Source organism: Drosophila yakuba, chromosome 2R (assembly GCF_016746365.2).
Source record: "Drosophila yakuba strain Tai18E2 chromosome 2R, Prin_Dyak_Tai18E2_2.1, whole genome shotgun sequence".
NCBI classification, from domain to species: Eukaryota; Metazoa; Arthropoda; class Insecta; order Diptera; family Drosophilidae; genus Drosophila; species Drosophila yakuba.
In genome coordinates, this window is record NC_052528.2 from 23107756 (window position 1) to 23120700 (window position 12945).

The 12945-nt window shown below is 48.6% G+C and overlaps 4 protein-coding genes across 5 annotated transcripts; 2 read left to right on the forward strand and 2 right to left on the reverse strand.

Moving 5' to 3' along the window:
* Nucleotides 1-3: 3 nt before the first annotated feature.
* LOC6532068 (inorganic pyrophosphatase) lies at nucleotides 4-2098 on the reverse strand. Its single transcript, XM_002092809.4, has 6 exons — nucleotides 1876-2098; nucleotides 1332-1450; nucleotides 865-1260; nucleotides 656-807; nucleotides 489-598; nucleotides 4-176 (listed from the first exon to the last, which is right to left on the reverse strand). The coding sequence occupies exons 1-6, from the start codon at nucleotides 2081-2083 to the stop codon at nucleotides 145-147; spliced, it is 1017 nt and encodes a 338-aa protein (XP_002092845.2). The 5' UTR covers nucleotides 2084-2098; the 3' UTR covers nucleotides 4-144.
* Nucleotides 2099-2610: 512 nt separating this feature from the next.
* Nucleotides 2611-6056, forward strand: LOC6532069 (E3 ubiquitin-protein ligase ZNF598). Of its 2 annotated transcripts, XM_015196199.3 has the most exons (7): nucleotides 2611-2747; nucleotides 2886-3168; nucleotides 3222-3367; nucleotides 3434-3997; nucleotides 4055-5273; nucleotides 5336-5533; nucleotides 5594-6056. In XM_015196199.3, exons 2-7 carry the CDS (start codon nucleotides 2890-2892, stop codon nucleotides 5789-5791), a joined length of 2604 nt encoding a protein of 867 aa, XP_015051685.1. In that variant the 5' UTR covers nucleotides 2611-2747; nucleotides 2886-2889; the 3' UTR covers nucleotides 5792-6056. The 2 variants fall into 2 exon arrangements, with proteins under 2 accessions (XP_015051685.1, XP_002092846.1); XM_002092810.4 differs by having other exon boundaries at nucleotides 2636-3168.
* Nucleotides 6057-6889: 833 nt separating this feature from the next.
* On the forward strand, nucleotides 6890-9364 carry LOC6532070 (unconventional prefoldin RPB5 interactor-like protein). The gene is made up of 4 exons (XM_002092811.3): nucleotides 6890-7041; nucleotides 7112-7410; nucleotides 7467-8853; nucleotides 8906-9364. Exons 1-4 carry the CDS (start codon nucleotides 6967-6969, stop codon nucleotides 9236-9238), a joined length of 2094 nt encoding a protein of 697 aa, XP_002092847.2. The 5' UTR covers nucleotides 6890-6966; the 3' UTR covers nucleotides 9239-9364.
* Nucleotides 9264-12866, reverse strand: LOC6532071 (RNA polymerase II subunit A C-terminal domain phosphatase). Its single transcript, XM_002092812.4, has 7 exons — nucleotides 12373-12866; nucleotides 12183-12276; nucleotides 11688-12124; nucleotides 11437-11618; nucleotides 10210-11379; nucleotides 9936-10145; nucleotides 9264-9871 (listed from the first exon to the last, which is right to left on the reverse strand). Exons 1-7 carry the CDS (start codon nucleotides 12774-12776, stop codon nucleotides 9729-9731), a joined length of 2640 nt encoding a protein of 879 aa, XP_002092848.1. The 5' UTR covers nucleotides 12777-12866; the 3' UTR covers nucleotides 9264-9728.
* Nucleotides 12867-12945: the final 79 nt, after the last annotated feature.

The following is a 12945-nucleotide window of genomic DNA, read 5'->3' on the forward strand; positions in this document are numbered from 1 at the left end:
GAATTTGATTGCGGTGCAAAACTTTATTCAACGTACTATATATTTCAATATTAATAATTCACAAGTGCAAGCATTTTCGATTCGATTCGATTAGACTACAAAAAGATCGTGGATCTTGTGATGGAATCAGCCCAGGAGAACATCTCACTTGAGATGAATGAAATGCCAAGTGTCGACTGCAATTACAAAGGACGTAATTTATAAAGGTTTATTTCAAGATCAAATTCAATATAAGGTATATGTACAACGATTAACGAACGCATGCCAGCCAATTACATGAATTGGGTTTCAGCAGTATTTACAGCATGGGGTAATCTTAATTTAGCTTGGTAACTGGACAATTAAAGTAGCTATTAGTAAGCGTGCAGGTTGGGTTTGTGTGCCAATTTGTTTGCAAGTTACTGGTTAAAGCGGGTGTTGGAGTAGCGTGTTTTTGCTTGGGATCGGGTGAAGCAGCTATAAGCTCGATCTAACATAGTAAACCTTACCTGTGTCGGACACCTCCTCGACCTGACCGCCCTCGGGGGCCTCGGACAGTATCTTCTCGGCCTCCTCCTTGGCAATGACGTGCTCCGAGTTGCGGTTGGTAATGTTGGTGCTGCAAAACAAATATAGTTAGGCTTTTTATAAAGGTATAGAATCGCATTTAACTCACGTGGAGATGGACCCGGATGCTGGGCTCTGGTGCACCAAGTTCTGCCAGAACTTGTGGGTCTCGGCAATGATGGTGTTGGCAAAGTCCGCATTCTTGGCATCGCCATTGAAAGCAAACTGATTCTCAGGCTTGCCATCGGGGATCTTGTAGATCTGTGTGGAATGCAAAGGGTAAGAAAGGGCATCGTCTGAAATGTGAATTTCACTCACCTTGAACCACTCAACGGTGGCACGAAGCAGACCCGGGAAGTACTGGTCGACATCGGAGATGTCATTGACCTTGGAAGCCAGCGGATCGTTCACATCAATGGCAATGATCTTCCAGTCGGTTTCGCCCTCGTCAATCAGGGCAATGGTGCCCAGCACCTTGACCTTCAGCACGTCGCCGCGCTTGGCCACACGGTAGCCAATCTCGATGACATCGATGGGATCGTTGTCGCCCTTGCAGCCGGTGGAGGGCTCGATGTGGTCGGGGTTCTCCCAGGTCTGGGGCAGGGCTCCGTAGTTCCAGATGTAGCCCTTGTGCGGAAAGCAGTTGGCCACGAACCGCAGCTTACCCTTCTTGATGTCCTGCTTGATGGGATTCAAAGGGGTCTTCAAGCTAATCTAAGGGTCAGACATTCAATTCCTGGATTACTCAGGGTGTTTCAATGGGTCTTAGTAAAAGGCAGACCGACCTCCATTTTGGCGTTGGTCCAACGTGGCACCTCCACCACCATGTTGTAGATGGTATTCTGCTCGTTGGCGTACAGTGGAATGTCGTGCATCGGCGAGATGACATTGCCGCACTTGTTTTCTGTGGAGAATGGCCAGAAATTATTAAGTCTGATATATGGGCACGCGATTTGATTGATAGTGACTGGAGACCTGTCGGCTAGACAAAGGTCACTAATTCGCGTGTCAATAAACCGAAGTTTGGACACCAGGTCCGATATCTTCTATTTCGAATATGAACCAATAAAGCTAAGAGATAAGGCCAAAGGGGCCGAAACTCTTGGTGTTTCCGCCATTTCCGACGCTAGACAAATCGGATCGGCTGATAGTGCTGATAATGCGACGAGTTAAATAAGCAGAGTCCGGTTTGACTTGTTGCATAATCAGCCCGGTAGCAATCAACTAATGCTAGCTGCAGTAACTGCACCCAGTTTGGGTAACTTGCAAATGCGGAAGCAAAGGGTTAAGCCGGGTCACATTCGGCACCCAATGCGCTGCTCTACTTACTGAAATACAGGCTGTAGCTCGGCGAATTTTTGGCGCCCTTCTCAACGGTTTCGTACAGAGCCATCTCGTGTGGTTTCGTGCGCTTTCGCTCTATTTGAATATATCTGCAATTGCTGGCAACGGCTGCTGATGACGTTGGAATCGAACCGGACAAGCGAGCTACCGCACGTGAAGCGTAAAATGAACTCCTTGTAATTTTTGCCAACATTTTCTTCAGCCCTGAGTTGAGTCTATCGATAGGCCGATAGCAGACGATGTTACAGTTGACAGTGCTGCTCAGAAAATGATTAGCTGCATTACAAAACTTCCAAAAGGAAATTTGATTTTCTCTATACCAATCAAAACTATTATTATAATTAAATATTTCTAATTTTAAGTTAAAGATTTTAATTTATATTTTACCTATTAATATAATTGTATAAAAATATTTTTCTATCTTCACATGAAAAGATAAGCAATATCATTATCATTTAGTTTATTGGGTCAATGACAAACCGTTAAAACTCAATTAAAGTTATAAGTATAAGTATCTTATTATATGAGTGTGGTCATACCTGCAAGAGCAGCAGATACCAATATTTAAAAGTTTATAAATAAACAAAAGCATTTTTCATAAATTCGAAATCAAAAAGCTTTACGTATCGTGGTTACTGATCGTTGCGAAATTATCCCATTTCTGCATAATGTTAACTTAACATACACAAAGCTTACGACAGAGAACTATCTGCCAGGGCTGCGAGCAGGTGTCATCGAGACGGCAATCGAGTTTTCTAATTTCAGAGTTTTCTTTTCGTCCGTCGTGTGTGCGTGTTGCCTTGCATTCGAGTTGGCGTTGCGAAAAATCCCCTGACTTGATTTATTTTGCTAACGAGGTAATCCAACAGAGCAAACCAACCAAGGCATACCAGAAACCCCAGCAGATTTACCCAAAAACAATCGTTACACGTCCATTTCCAAGTGCCCTTGGCAACAAGTAATTTTCCCCCCTCCATTCACGGCAAAATCTCTAGTGAAATGCAGAACGGAAAGCCGAGATCGGCGGCCAGGTCGTCGTACCACCGCCGTCCCAGATCCGGAGTGGCCAGCACTTCCACTGATAACTCTGCCGTCAAGCCGGAGGCCACGGACAACCACACGGGCAACGACGACAACGCCTGCGTGGTGTGCTTCAAGAACGTGGAAATCTTCTCCATCGGCGACTGTGATCATCCCGTGTGCTACGAGTGCTCCACTCGGATGAGGGTGCTCTGCCAGCAGAACGAGTGCCCCATCTGCCGCCACGTCCTGTCCAAGGTAAGTCTTGTGCTTGTCTAAAAAACTGCTTGCTCATTTGATACAACTTGCAGGTTTTGTTTACACTGGATAAGCTGCCGTATCGCGAACTGGAGGCCAATAACCGCTCTGATTTTTACAGCAAGAAGTACCGCATCGGCTTTTGCACCGCCGAGATTCAGCAGCAATTCTTCAAATTGCTAGACCATCCCTGCCCCAAGTAAGTATGCCTGGTCCGCCACTTGAGTTGCACGATTGGGGCTTACCCTTTCACGTTAAATTACAGATGCGATGCCCCTCCATACCGCACGTTCCAGGGCCTTCGCAACCATGTGCGCAGCGAGCACAGCCTGCTGTACTGTGACCTGTGCGTCGAGACCCTCAAGATCTTCACCTTCGAACGGAGGTGCTACACTCAGGCGGAGCTGCAGCTACACAACACCAAGGGCGATCCGGACAATCGGTCGCATCGCGGTCATCCTTTGTGCGAATACTGCAAGAAACGCTATTTGGACCGTGATGAGCTGTTTCGGCATTTGCGCCGCGAGCACTACTTCTGCCACTTCTGCGACGCCGACGGCTGCAATGAGTTCTACAATGACTATGCGGATCTGGCGGATCATTTCCGGGCGGAGCACTTTCTCTGCGAGGAGGGTAAGTGCGCCACCGAGCAGTTTGTCGGCGCTTTCCGCAACGAAATCGAGTACAAGGCCCACGTGGCCAACGTGCACGGCAAGTCGCTCAACAAGCAACAGGCCAAGCAGACTCGCACCTTGCAGCTGGAGATTACTTTGGGGCCTCGTGGACGTAGCGGACAGACGGAGCAGGGCATAGCCAACATGAGAGCCAGGTAGGTGGAAAAGAATCCGATATGTAGAAGGCAAGCTTAGAATTTGAAACCTTACAGGAATGACGAGCACAACGACTACCAGTCCGATTTGCCATCGAGTAGCCAGCGTCATGTGAGCATTGATGCTGGCAACGAAGAGCAGTTTCCCACATTGAGAGGCGCTTCCACAGCTCCCAGCGTATCCTTAGTGAGACCGCCGCCGCCCTCGATGCGCAATCTTAGTGGATCTTCGGGTCTTGCTCGGACCAAGGAAAACTTCCCGGCTCTGGGAGGGGGAAATGGAGCTAGCAACGCCGGGACGACCAGCAGCAGCCTCGCCGCCCGAGCTGCTCAATCTCAGCATCCCGTGGCAGCTGTCTTTAAGAAACCCACAAGCGCGGCAAACTCTGGCAGTCGAAGTGGGCCTGCCAGTAACGGAATGCTTCTGCATGTGTCAAATCGACCAGCAGCTGCGCCAAAGAAGGCAGCCGCACCGCAGCTAGACTTTCCTGCATTGCCGGGTAAGGGAAACAAGAAGAACCTGCGGGACCTAGAGGAGGATATGCTGCCTAGCGGCTCTGCAGTGCCCATGGCGAACATCTCAGCTAAGCATCGGTCTCTGGCCGATGACTACGTGTCAGTGGCTAACCCGAGCACCTTCCAAAAGCTTCAAATGGTACAAAAGGAGGAGGACGAGGCCAAAGCGCGTCAGGCGGCTTTGAAGAAGAGTGCGCCCAAACTCACTGCGTCCGAATTCCCTAGTCTTGGACCGAGTGCCAGCGCCAGCTCGAGCAGGGCGCCTGCTCCGAAGCCAGCCAGCGGATCTCCCTCATTGAACTGGTCCAAGCCAGCTTCCGAGAAAAAGCAACGTGAGCTGGAGAATCGCAAGGCCAAAGTGGCACCGGCCCCGGTATTGCCGAGTCCAACATCTAGACCGGCTCCCAAGGCCAGCAATAACAATGTCCAAGAGCAGCAGACGAATAAAAAGGATAAGAAGCAGAAGGATAAAAAGAGCAATCAGGAAAATCAGCCCAAGACGGGCAAACAGAAGGAAAAAAACAATAACAACGAACAAAAAGCCAATGGGGCTCCAACTACGCCAATACGTTCTCCGCCCGGTTTAGAATCTGGCGGATCGCTTAAACCACCACCAGGATTCGTGTCCAACGTGACTGTCAACTCGGTGGCCAAGCTGCCCAACAATCTCACGTTCACCAGTTCTCTGGGCGAGTCGTATAACATTGTACCTAGTCCCTACACGTACACCGATCCACCAGATACCGGGATCAGAAATCAGGTAAGCGAACGTCGCTTATAATAACAAGACATGTACTCAGAAAGCGTTTGTTTTCCGTCTAGAAATTGGTTGATGAGGTTATGTCCTTACTCAAGACCCCAGAGGCACTGAACGAATTTCGCTTGCTTTCGTCCAAGTTTCGGGACGGATCCTGTACTGGTCAAGCCTATTACGAGCACTGCCAGTGCGCCATGCTGAGCTCATTTTACAACCTGTTTCCGGAGCTTCTGGCCATGCTGCCAGACATAAGCAAGCAACAGGTAAGGCTCGTTTGCAAAACTACATAAATAGAGTAACTACATTATGTGGATATTTTCCAGGAACTGTACCTAGTGCACAAACAGCACCTGAACAGCTTGTCGCCCGCTCAGCGCAAATCCGTGCCCACACTTGAAGTTTGCAAGGTATGCAAACAGATCCTCACCAGCGCCGACCTAAAGGGCCACCAGCAGGCGCATGAGCTAACCAAAAATTTTCCGGTACTCGGAAGCTCAGCTTCCAACACGCACCGCAACTGAGGCGGTGGGATCGTAGGACAACAAAAGCTTTATCCCTGTATATTTTCTATGTATATACCGTTTCAACCATCTAAAAGCCAGGTCCCCAGGTCATGTTGTGAGTGGAAATCCGAGGAAGAACTAGCCGAACTATATCACCCCACAAAGTGCGACCCACGATGCCCTCTGTTCCAAACAGAAGCATAGTGAGTCATCTGTTGGTCGGGGATGCGTTTTTAATATCTAGCAAATGCCCGCAACCTAATAAAGTTCAAATCAATCACAATTGTTTCGTAATTACCTGGTGTGTTTGCCTACCCTCTCCCCTTATCTAGTGACCACATATGGTGGTCGCAGATCGGTTATCACCAAATGGAAATTGGTTGTACTTGGCTCGTATGGAGCAGATTTATTATCGGACATATGGAGCTACTCTGCTCTTATCTTTGTTGTTTGGCAAGCTGTGGAGCGGTGTTTGGTTGCTAATTTTCTGATTTTAGAAATATAATATTGCCGAGTAACTGTAAAACAGATTTTGTCAATTATGAAATTCGATAAATGCTCAGTTAGATTTCTCACGGATGGTTACATCCAATTTTATTACAAAATGCACCTATGTTTTTTAGCAAGATAGAACGCTATTGCTCAGAAAATAAGAGTGCGAACATTAAAGTTCAACATTCTTTTGGCATATTGATAAATACGGTCAAGAAAAATAATAAAATGAATAAAATTGTTCAAAAGTGTGGGCCTGACAACATCATGTAAAAAACTTGTGCTGCAGCTGCATATGTCTCTGGAATCTGCATGTCTAGTCTCAACTTTCTAGCTTTTATAGTTGCTGAGATTTCGGTGATCATACTTTCGGACAGCTGGACATGGCCAGATCGCCTCGGCTATTGATCCTGATCAATAATATATATACTTTATATGGTCAGAAACGCTTTATTTTATCATAACTTACTTTTCAACAAATTGAATATACTCCACGACTAATGGGTATAATAAGCAAAACGCGCAGAGTCGCGTTAGAACATTTTTAAGTAACATGGCCGGGATTAGAAAAATTAAACTACTATACTGCCTCGATTTAAGTCATTATTACGTAACACACAAGTGTCTAATACCTAATTTATGAATGGTTATAATATTATTTAAATTATTAATATAAAAATACATTCGCAAAGTTTATTTGCATGGCGCGACCTACGGTCACACTAAGCTCGCAAGCAACAATAACAATGGACCGGCGAGAGGATGCTCTGCTACAGGTAATGATATTAATTAACAAATATGAGTGGATTTACTGGGAGATATACTTTATAAATCCGTGTGCGACAGGCCCTCCAAACGAACGCCAGCGAGACAGAGCGCTGGGAAGCCTTCAAGCGCGACAATGAGAGCACCATCCGGAACTTGGACAAGTTCGCCCAGAATCTCAGCGTGGAGGTTATGGTGCCCATTGGACGAAAGGCGCTGATGCCCGGCGAGCTGATCCACACCAACGAGCTTCTGGTGGGCCACTACGAGGGCTACTTCTCCGCCTGCTCCGCCCACAAGGCCAAGGAGATCTGCCAGCACCGCCTGAAGCTGGCCGAGGAGCAGCTAGAAAAGCTCGCCGTCGAGAACGATCTGTGGCAGTAAGTGAATCAGTATACAGAAGTAGCGAAATTTAATGTCCACGCTTGTCCAACAGAAAAAAACTCAACACTCCGTTTGCGGAGGGAGCGGTTCCCAGTGGCGATCAAGTAGAGATTGTGGAGGACTTCAACGAGGAGTCCCACAACAAGTGGTTGGCGGAGCACAGAAAGCGAGTGCGTCAGCAAAAGCTGAAGGAACGCCTCGAACGAGAGGCGGAACCTCCAGAAAAAGATAATGAAGTGCTGAGAAAGCTAGAAGAGCGAGAAATGATGGAGGAACTAGGTCTGGATCCCGACAATATCGATGAAGGGCAGCTGCACGAAATGCTGAGTCACGAACCTCAGAAAACTATCAACGAAAGTAGTCCTAAGTCCCTTACCCAGACAGAGGAGGAGGAGCTCTGGAAAAAGCTGGAAGCCGAGGAGCAGCAAGAAACCGCAGAGCTCAGCTCAGAAGCAGAAGAAAGCCTGCAAACAACGGAGAAACTAGTGCGCCAGCTCATGTCCGGAGAAACAGAAACTCCGTCTTCCAAAAAACGTGTTGCAGGCATCAGTAGAACGGTGGAAGTTCAGGAAACCATATCAGAAGATGATGATGATGACGGTGACCAGGAGGAAGAGGTGCAAACCATACGAGAGCAGATGTGCCTGCTGCCCAACGAAGAGCGAGAGCCCTTCCTCAGAGCTCAACTACAAGTACTTAAAGCGAAAATGAGGAAGATACAAAAGGTGAACTTTATTAGCGATGAGCTGATACACTTAATGAATGTGGTCGTCATGCTAGAGGACGATCTACAGGACATGATATTTGAGCAGGAACTGGAGGCCAGCGAGGAAGAGGAGGTCGTTGAAGACAATCGTCTTCCAGAGGAGCCAAGTGAAGAACTTGTTACTGTACCTGAAGCCAGCACAAACAAACGTCGCATTTCGTTTGCCCTTAGCGATGAAAAACTAGAATTCAGAAGGGAGGAGACCGTTGCCGAAATGTTGCCCAATGCGAAAAAGAACTCGAGGGACATCGTCAAGCTAAATGCACCTGTTAAACCTGCAGCAAATCCACAACCAGTATCCATTAAAACAGAACGTCAAACAAACTTGGATATTATGCAAAAAGTAGAAAGAAACATAGAGTTTGTCAAGGAAAACCAGAGTGTCCAGGACTTCGATTTGCTCAATAGAATTATGGAGGAGTCTACGGGACTCATCAACACTTTACACATAGGTTTTACTCATTCCGGTGCCATACCCTCGCCCAGAAGTGATCAAAGCGATGCCATTCCTGGAAACCCATCTGATTTCTATGAGAAATATGAGAGGGAGAAAGCTCGGCTGAATGATTCTTTTCCTATTTATGTGAACGGTTTTGAGGGCGAGGAGCAAGTTAAAGTGCCCATAATGAGCGAAGCTTCACGTGGATCAGCCTATGAGGATCCCAGAAGTCAGGTAAGGTCACATAATTTCGTGCACAACTTAAGTTAACGTGCTAGCCTTGCAGTTCTCCAAGCCGAATTCTTCTGAGGGCGACACTACTGATCCTGAATCGTCCACCAAGTCAATTCTACGAAATAAATCCGCTGTGAACCTGGAGCCGCAAAATGTCAGCCAGCAGCCCAAGAAGGGCAGGAAGGGCCGGAAGCAGAAGAAAAAGGAGCGCACCCTGGACGACGACCTGCGCGACATGAGCGCCTACCAAAAGGTCATGCACGATCTCGTGGAGAAGGAGCCGACTGCTCCGGAGCCTCTGCCCTCGGGCAAGTTCATCGACTCGCATGCGCCTAGGAAGCGGGTTAGCCGCTTCAAGGAGCAGCGAGCTCTTAACAAAACGTAGCGAAGAGTAAAACTTCAGCTAGATATTACTAGTATATTTGTTTAAGTTTAATGTGGATTTGTATTACAAACACAACGCAAACAATAAACAACTACTGGTGTGGTTTACATTCGTTTTAAAATTAAACACTAGGTACTAGTCCGCTGAAACGGAATTTATTTTTAAAACATTTACATTTACATTAGGCTTCAATTTACATTAGATCGAGCAGATTGAGAGTTTTTGATTCAAAAATGTACTGCGATTGAAGGACCTGGCCGCCCGCACATGTGCGATATCTTACAGGCTATTTTAAAGTACATATTAACAGCTAATACATACAGTACGAACCCTAAGCATAAGTGTAGTTGGATGCTCTACTCAAGGACACAGCCCATCGAGCTCATTCGTGGTCTACAGAGAAACTATTATGTCTTGAGTGTCTGGGCAGCAGGACCTCCAATGCGGGGTCTCATGGCCCTGTCTGGTGTTCACAGATGGTACAGAATTTCTACAAGTCAAAGTCTTCCAGGCCGAGAAACTCCCTTTCCAGAGCGGCGCCCATCATGTTCCACTCGCCGTCGTCCTCGTCCTCTGGGTCTTTCTCGCTGTTAGAGTCGGAGCCAAGCTCCAAGTCGGATGGCAGGTCTTCCCCTGAAACATTAATTAAATAATTAAGTGTGAAAACAATTCAACTCTTAATGACCGGACTGGTTACCTCGTCTAAACTTGGCGCTGGGCATCTCATCGTCATCATCCTCCTTCTCGTTATTGTCATCGGCCTCCTCGTTCGAGCTAATGTCCACTTCCACCAGGTTCGGCGCTCCGATCATTATGTCCTCGCTTCGCGTGAAAAAGTCATGCGCTCTATTGGAATTATCATCTTCGCGCTTTCTCTTCAACAGCTTCTTGTCCATGGGTGGATTTTCTTGAATTAATAATGATGATTTCGATTAAGACAGGAGACATGGTTTAGCAAGAAAAAGACTTACCAAAATTTACAGGACCCTCGTCACTGGACGAGTCTGACTCAAAGAATGTTTCGTAGTCCTTATTCATGGACTCAATATCTGCGTTTGTGAAGACCAGCAGCGGATTTAGAGTTTCGCGAAAGTTTCCGCTCTGTTCCTCCTGCTGCTTGCTGCTCGATGGCGAGATCTCCGAGCGCTCGCTGTAGTTGACCACGTGCTCGGGACTATGGCAATGAGCGGGTGGCTGGCGACCCTTGTTGCGCACTTTGCGGTCCAGGGGGAAGAGCTTCTCCTCCACATGCTCCCAGCGCTCGGCGCAGGTCCACAACCAATTCGCATTGACCACTTTGATGGCAGGCTCTTTTTTGGCGGCATTAACCTTGTAGGTGCCTGCGTTGACCGCCACTAGATGCGTTATCTCCTTGCCAATATTGGGCTTCACTTCGGCGCCCAGGCTCTTGGCTATGAAATACGCCCGCGACTGCTCGAGCTTCATCTGCGTGGGCACCAGGCCGGAGAACACCAGGTTCTTGCCTCGCAGGACTTCGCACCGAATCTTCGGAACGATGACCTTTAGATCGGGTATTTCCGTGGTCTCGTCGTAAATCGAGTAGAATCGTTTGTGAATGTTACGAAGTATAACCTCCAGATACAGCAGGTAATCGTCGGGGTCCTCAATCTCTATCTGCTTTTGCCCCTCGAGCGGTACTCGTAAGCTGGGCGCCTTAGACGTGGTGGCCACATCCGCATCAGCAGATGGTTCCTTTTCCTCCGGTGAAGTAGTGGATGAGGCCACAACCTCGTTCTTTTCTGCCGCTGTGGGGTGCACCTCGGCTTTTGTGCTCTCCTTGGAATTATCATCAATAACAACAACGTCTTCGCCATCGCTGGCTGCTTTTTCAGCATCTGGTGAGCCAGATGAACTATCGTCTATGACCACAATATCCTCTGCATTGGTCTTGCCATTTAATTTGTCACTCGGCTCTTTGGGTGCTTCGGTAGCGCTTGAGGCGTTGGAAATCTCTGCATCCTTGGCATCGCCCTCTAGCTCGAACACGTCCACCGACTCCTCGTTTACATCGTCATCTTTGCTTGTGCTTGTGACGGTATTGTCACCCTTATCGGTGTCTTCTGGTTTGACTTCGCTGCTGGATTCCGTCTTATCTTTGTCCTCTTGCTTCTCGGTAATCTCTGCAACAAATGGAGATTTCGTTAGAAACATTTAATACAGCTTTCGGGAACACCAACCTTTGAAGTCAACCCCTTCGCCATCCAGTTCATGCTTGGACAAGCCCGGCGGGGCATTAATGTCCCCGGTGTGTTGAAAGAAGTGGTAAGGCTTAACCTGTATCAAATTGGAAGCCATGTTCCATACGTCCTCGCGATCGTCTATGATGCACACCATGGAATCGCCATTCGGAAACAGAGCCCTGTAATTTACAATTTGTGGGTTATTCTTCAATACGATATAATGTCAGCTTTCAGAGATAGGAACGCACTTCAAATTGTCCGTCTTGCTGGTGGCGTTGAAGCACTCATCTCTGGACAGAATCCTGTGCGAGAAGAACTTGCCCTCCGGGTCCAGCAGCTGAGCAATCATGTGCGCGTAGTTGCGTGCACCAAAAGTGCAGATGTGCAGCTCGTACAGCTGGGACATGCGCTCCAGAAACTCCGCGGTGCCGGGGCGCAGGCGCGTGTGGTACCACGGGGAGTGCGGGCCGTACAGCTGGAAGTGGTAGATGCCCTTGATGTTGTCCGGCACGGTGTCGTTGGTGGTGTGGATCACTGTCTGATCGAGATCGACGAGCAGGACCAGCTTCCTGTCCGCCAACAGGCGGCGGGTGTCGTCGTGCCCGAGCTTCTGGGCCAGCTTCTGGGTGACCTTAAGATCGGGCATGGTGTGCACCATGGGCACCGAGGCCTCGGAGGTCTGTCCCTACGGGTTGAAATTTAATTATTCGACATTGAGGCGGGTGGCAATTCACTGCACTCACATTCTCGTTTTGACGCAAGTCGGCTCCGCAGTCCGCGCACATGTCCTTGATGACCGTGGTGTGTATGCACTCGGACAGCTCCAGAATGGCATCCCTAAAGAACAGGCTCGGTTAGTGTGTATACGACTGTGACTGCATAATTGCATTCCCCCAAGCCCACTCGCCGCCCAACTGCCACCCCAAAACTCACCCCTTCGTTAGAAGCTCCCCTTCCTTGCGGAGCCGCTTCTTCACTACTCCGGCGCGCTGGGACTTGTACTTCTGGATGGCTCCATCCCCGCCCGGCCTTCCCGGCTTCGCGTCCTCGCCCACGGGCTGGTAAAGAAACAGGATTTGGGCCGCCGACACGAACTGTCCCTCGCGAACCCGCCATTTATTGATTACCGCTCTCGCCTCGTTCTCTCCCAGCGCAGCTCTCAAAACAATGATGCCGCCACCGCTGGCGTTGTTGTTGCTGTTGCCGCTGGCGCTGCTTTTGCCTCCGCTTGCTCCGTTTCCTCCGCCGCCATCGTCGCCCTCGGCAGCTCCGGATGCGGCCACGCCCCCTGGCGCGCGGCTGGGCGTCGCGCCCTCCTCGTCCGCTATGTTCTGCATCGCTAGGCTTGCGTTTTTATATACAAATGATTTGTTTAAATCCCAGTGCCTTGTTGTGTTTGCAATTTGTGTGAATATTGCGCGGTATTCGCATAAAAGCGCGGACAACTTTGGCCCTGGTTGCAAACAGCTGATGAAGTGCAAAAGGCGGCAAATGCTGGTAGAGTTT

Excerpts from the sequence above, each read along its gene's own strand:
- LOC6532071 (XM_002092812.4), bottom strand. The coding sequence starts at position 12,776 with ATGCAGAACATAGCGGACGAGGAGGGCGCGACGCCCAGCCGCGCGCCA. Across the intron at positions 12,125-12,182 it reads ACTTGCGTCAAAACGAGAAT|GGACAGACCTCCGAGGCCTC; the intron begins GTGAGTGCAGTG and ends TTCAACCCGTAG. Across the intron at positions 11,380-11,436 it reads CGAAGGGGTTGACTTCAAAG|AGATTACCGAGAAGCAAGAG; the intron begins GTTGGTGTTCCC and ends CATTTGTTGCAG.
- LOC6532069 (XM_015196199.3), top strand. The coding sequence starts at position 2,890 with ATGCAGAACGGAAAGCCGAGATCGGCGGCCAGGTCGTCGTACCACCGC. Across the intron at positions 3,169-3,221 it reads GCCGCCACGTCCTGTCCAAG|GTTTTGTTTACACTGGATAA; the intron begins GTAAGTCTTGTG and ends TACAACTTGCAG. Across the intron at positions 5,534-5,593 it reads CAGACATAAGCAAGCAACAG|GAACTGTACCTAGTGCACAA; the intron begins GTAAGGCTCGTT and ends GATATTTTCCAG.
- LOC6532070 (XM_002092811.3), top strand. The coding sequence starts at position 6,967 with ATGGCGCGACCTACGGTCACACTAAGCTCGCAAGCAACAATAACAATG. Across the intron at positions 7,411-7,466 it reads GTCGAGAACGATCTGTGGCA|AAAAAAACTCAACACTCCGT; the intron begins GTAAGTGAATCA and ends CTTGTCCAACAG. Across the intron at positions 8,854-8,905 it reads ATGAGGATCCCAGAAGTCAG|TTCTCCAAGCCGAATTCTTC; the intron begins GTAAGGTCACAT and ends CTAGCCTTGCAG.
- LOC6532068 (XM_002092809.4), bottom strand. The coding sequence starts at position 2,083 with ATGTTGGCAAAAATTACAAGGAGTTCATTTTACGCTTCACGTGCGGTA. Across the intron at positions 599-655 it reads GCATCCGGGTCCATCTCCAC|CACCAACATTACCAACCGCA; the intron begins GTGAGTTAAATG and ends TTTGTTTTGCAG. Across the intron at positions 177-488 it reads CGAGGAGGTGTCCGACACAG|TCGACACTTGGCATTTCATT; the intron begins GTAAGGTTTACT and ends TTGTAATTGCAG.